This window comes from Prinia subflava, chromosome Z (genome assembly GCF_021018805.1).
Source record: "Prinia subflava isolate CZ2003 ecotype Zambia chromosome Z, Cam_Psub_1.2, whole genome shotgun sequence".
Taxonomy (NCBI): domain Eukaryota; kingdom Metazoa; phylum Chordata; class Aves; order Passeriformes; family Cisticolidae; genus Prinia; species Prinia subflava.
The window spans coordinates 60,001,924-60,006,687 of NC_086283.1; the positions used below are offsets into that span (position 1 = coordinate 60,001,924).

Here is a 4,764-nt window from a genome sequence, read left to right on the forward strand (position 1 = left end):
ACTGGAGATGAGCTCAGGTGTATGACTTTTAATTTTTCGTTTGCGGCTGCCTTGGATTTACAATCAGGTGATTTTTTACAAGTACAATAAGTCACGGGAGGTCCCTTGCAAGTTATTGAAACGGCAAGTACTTCAGCTGGGGACCATATCAGGCTTGCAGACACAAATCTCTCTTTATTTTCTCCTTCCAGGTCCTGGTCATAGTTGCAGCCTACACAAGGATGCGCTGTCGATACGTGTACAGACATGCACAGCATTTTGCGTCGTTTTAAGAAGGTATTTACCAAAGCTGCAATCACACCAGGAAGCGCTGATCCAGCTGATTTTGCCAGAGAGAGGCAGATTGGCTTCATCCCCCCTTCAGTTCAGTTTAACCAAAATTAAACAGGAAGCTGTCAGGACAAGGAGACCCTGTAGCCTTTCCCATCTTCCTCAAATGGAAGGCTAGCAAGCGTGAGTGGGGGGCTCCCGCGGAGCAGAAAGTCCAGACACGGCCCCATCAAAACAGAGGAAGGATTTATAGTACCATATCTCTGTGCAGGGATTTTCCTTCATATTTAATATTCAATATTTGGTATTTATTATTTTCACATTTAGTATTTTCTTACTTCATATTTCATACTTCGTACTTCATATTTCTCTTCAGTGTTTGGACTCTTGTGTTAAAAAGGGAGCCTGCAGAGGGCCAGAGCATTTCCAGTGCAGGATAATATACGGGCATGAGTAAAAAATACTGTCCTTCGTGCATCCCAGCAGGGAAGAGTGATCCGGGTTTATTCAGAGCATCGCATGAGGACTCGGTGTCTCCCGAATCGGGCGCGGGCAATGGCGCGGGGAGAGGTTGGCACGGGCCGGCGGGTCGCGCAGGTACCGCCCCACCGCTCCGTGCGGGCCCCCCGCCGCCACGTCAAGGGGCAGGCGGCCGCGGCCGTCGGGGAGGTCGAGGCGCGCCCCGGCCCGGTGCAGCGCCGCCAGCGTCTCCGGAAAGCCGGCCCGGGCCGCGTCGTGCGCCGGGAGGCAGCCGGTGCGCGGGTCGGGGCGGTTGGGGTCGGCTCCGCGCCGCAGCAGCAGCTCGGCCACCCGCGGGCTGCCCAGCATCATCACCTGCGGGGAGAAACAGCGTCAGCGCCCGCCGCAGCGCTCGGACTTCCTCGCTCGGCCCGGAAGGAACAGGGGTCCGCAATGGAAAGAAGAAAATCCGAGGGTGAGGCATACAGATCGGCTCTGGACATGCCGTGAACTGGGGAGAACATGTACCCATCGAGGGAGTTTTGCCACACTGGAAAACTTTCCTTTATCCACGCCAGGGGACTGGAGGGAACAGGTGGGGCAGAGAGGTTCGGGACCGCCGTCGGGATCGGGGTGTGCGTGCTCCGGCGGGGGTCGGTAGGCTTGGAGCAGACGAACCAGGGGAAGGGGCTCGCCCTTCTCCCGACGCGCCTCCGCAGAAGCCCAGATCAAGTCCCAAGTCGCTTTGCAGCGGTCCCCCCCGGAACCGTGCCGGTGCGGCGGCCCGCGGGGACCGCCGTCGTTCTGCTCGCATCCGTGATACTTCTCCAGAGGGTCCTCGGCAAGGGGAGACGCGTAACGCAGGGAACCCACCGCGTCGGCGGCGCCGCGCCCGCCCTCTCCCCACCGGCAGGAGGGAACGAACCTGTCGCCTGACCCGCGTGTCCAGGGCAGGACCACCGTGCCCGGCAGCCCTCCCCCTCGGGCTCGCCATTTTCTAAGCTGGATTCCCCCTAGCGCAGCCAGCAGTGCGTTCAGCACAGGGGCCAAGTCCCTGCCGCGAAGATTGGGAAAAAAACCCCCAACCAACCAAATAAAAAAAGAAAAACACTGGAGGAAGACAACAAATACCTATTTCGAGTGAAATGCTCCACCGACATTTTGTAGGAGAGTGTTTCGCAAGTACTGGCAGTAAAATTTGAATATAGCTTCTCAGATTATTCCAGTTTCGTTTTATTTTGAAATTTTAAGAAAAAGCTGGCTAGAACTATCTCGAAAATTACCTCAGCCTTTGTAAATTTAACCTCTACTGCACCTCCGGAGGCTACGTCTACCTACATGTCCATGCGAGTGTAAAATGTGACCTCCACAGGATTGCTCGTTGTCTACCTGCAGCGTTATCTGGGCAAGGCTGTCGCGGACCGGGTGTTTCTGTGAGAGCCACCGAATATCCTTTCTCTCCCAGACAGAAAATACGAACAGTCATATAAAGCAGAAGACAAGGTATAACAAAAGGAAAATTATTTCTGCAAACGTGAGTTGTTACATTTATTGCAGGTTTATTGAGAGATGAGCATTAAAGTTCTCAGATTTGAGTCATCCCATCTCTGTTGGCTCAAATAAAGTAAAGGGTTGCTGAGACTAAAACCTCCCTGTTGTGGCCGTCACCGAAAGACTTTCTCCTTCCCAGAGAGGCGACAAGAACCCCTCTGCCACGCCGCTTCGACAGCAGCCGAGCACAGCGACGGGGAGCACCGCCTCCGGAGCAGCGGATGGCCCGGGGCTGCCGCCGCCCCCCTCGGGCGCGGCACGCAAGGCCGCTGCCCTCGCGCGGCTTCCAACACTCCGCCTCCCTACCTGGGTGGGGGTCCTGCCGTAGGAGTTGGCGGCGTTAGGGTCGCAGCTCCCCGAGGCGCCGCAGTGTTGGCCAGCGGGCCCGCCACGGTGCCTCGGGCCCGCCGCGCCATGTCCTGGCCCCCGCGCCCCGCACGGCGCCGCTGCCGCCGCTCGGCCGCCCCGCGCTGCCCGCGGCCATCCCGGCCCGCGGCCATGCCGGCCCGCGGGGACCGCCTTGCCCATGGGCACGCCTGGCCCGTGCCCCCGGCGGCCCCGGCCGCGGCCCAGAGGTTCCCGCGCGGTGCTGTTGTCGCCGAGGCCGCCTCCACCTGCCAGGGCGCGGCGGAGGCTCCTGGCTCTCGTTTTCTTCACCGGGCTGGTGCCGCCCGGCCCATCCCGTGTCAGCGCTGGCTGCCCTCGCCCTCACAGGGCGGAGCGACCTGCGCAGCTCTTCGACGGCAGAGAGCGCTGGGCTCCCAGCCGGTGGCGGGGCGAGCTCTCTCTCCATCTTTTATGTTCGTCTATCATTTTATTTTCCGGGGCTTTCTCTTGAGGGCAGCAGCGTCTTAACCAGTGCCTGACCGCCACGAGGGGTGCAGGGGAAGGGGATGGCGGGGAGCAAAGGTGGCAAAAGACTTTAACGGGGGCGGAGAATGGCCCCGGGACCGCGGGCCTAATGTCAGCAGGGCCTCTTTCCCCGCCGGCGCTGCCTCCTCGCCCTCTCGGCACCCGAGGCGCAGGAGGCGGAGGTGGCCGCCCCTCCTTCCCTTCCCGTGGGTAAGCTGTGAGCTCCTGTCTCTGCTTTTTTAGTTGGCAGCGGCACGTCTACAAGAGACAGCGGGTGCAGCGACGCCGACAGCCTTCACTGAGACGTGAACCGCGGCTGCGACGGCTCCACCCCACCTCCTAACCCGCCTTTTTTTTTTTTTTTTCTCCTGAAAAAGTTGCAAGCCAAACAAAGGCCGCGGCCAAGCAGCAGGCTCTGCCCCGCCGCGGCGGGGTTCCTGCACCCGCCTCCCGGCAGGCACCGGGGCGAGGCGGGCCCGGGCGGAGCGCCCCGGGCGGCGCGGCGGCGGCGGCAGCACCACGGACAGCTCCCCCCGCCCGGGCCCGCGCCCCCCGCCGCCGCACCTTCCTCCGCTTCCTCCGGGGAGCCCCCCGCCTCCGCACCGGCCCCTGAAAATACCGCCCCGCATGTGCGGTGTCGAGCCGCGTCGGGCACGTTCCTAAAACTGTACTGGCCAAATTCTTCTTCATCATTACACTTTTCTACTGCTTCCGTGTTTAGATAGGTAGAAATGAGTGGAGTTTCACTCACAATAAAGAGCTTCTTGATAGAAGTTGAAGTTGTTGCTTCTGGTTAAATAACTGAGCGTTTATGATCTGGAGATTTTGTTGGGTTTGACTTTTTCTTTGGTTGGTTTGGCTTGGTTGTCTTTGCTCTTTACTAATGAGTTTCCATTCAAGCACCGGATGCCATACAGATATGAAAATAAAGATGTTTCAACTTGTTTACATTAAGTAAAAGGCAAGAAGTGGAATAGTTTAATCTGTATACTCTGGTATGTAGATCACTGTACAATGGAAACATCCAAGGTGTGAGCAGAATAATTAAGCCTTGAAAAGACTGCAAGCTGATCTTTACAGCAGCTGTAATAAAGCTGCTGTAAAGCTGTAGTAAAGAACCGTACTGTAGAACCAGTTTCCTAGAGATGGTATATTGATCCTGACTCTCAGCTACAGCTACTCTCAGCTAAGAATAAAGAAAAAGGATTCTGACAAGGCTTTGATGCCAGTGATATATCCATAAGGTAAAGATAATCATGTCTGTTGGAACTGTGTGAAAGATTTAGGTGGGGCACTTTATTTAACAAAGAAAAAGCATGAAAATAATGTCTAAAGAAAGATAAGCTTTCTACTTATTTGTTTAACTTGTTATTCCAAAGCTATGTGGTATATAAGATAACTATAAATAAGATAACTAAAATATTCCTTCACACTGCTTTCCAAAAAGGGTGGCATTTCCTACCAATCTCATGAACTAGCACTGTCAAATATATATTAATGACAAATTAGGGAGTCCTTCACAATTTTTCCTGCAGATCAGGAAAACCCACATTGTGCCATTAGGGAAGGCCCCCCCTCCAACAAATTCATAAATGGTCATTTTCCCGACCGAGAAAGGAAACCCTGTCCATT

General features: G+C 56.0%; 1 protein-coding gene across 1 annotated transcript; it reads right to left on the bottom strand.

Moving 5' to 3' along the window:
- Nucleotides 1–630: 630 nt before the first annotated feature.
- LOC134563792 (cyclin-dependent kinase 4 inhibitor B-like) lies at nucleotides 631–2,997 on the bottom strand. The gene is made up of 2 exons (XM_063422061.1): nucleotides 2,587–2,997; nucleotides 631–1,104 (listed from the first exon to the last, which is right to left on the bottom strand). The coding sequence occupies exons 1-2, from the start codon at nucleotides 2,806–2,808 to the stop codon at nucleotides 778–780; spliced, it is 549 nt and encodes a 182-aa protein (XP_063278131.1). The 5' UTR covers nucleotides 2,809–2,997; the 3' UTR covers nucleotides 631–777.
- Nucleotides 2,998–4,764: the final 1,767 nt, after the last annotated feature.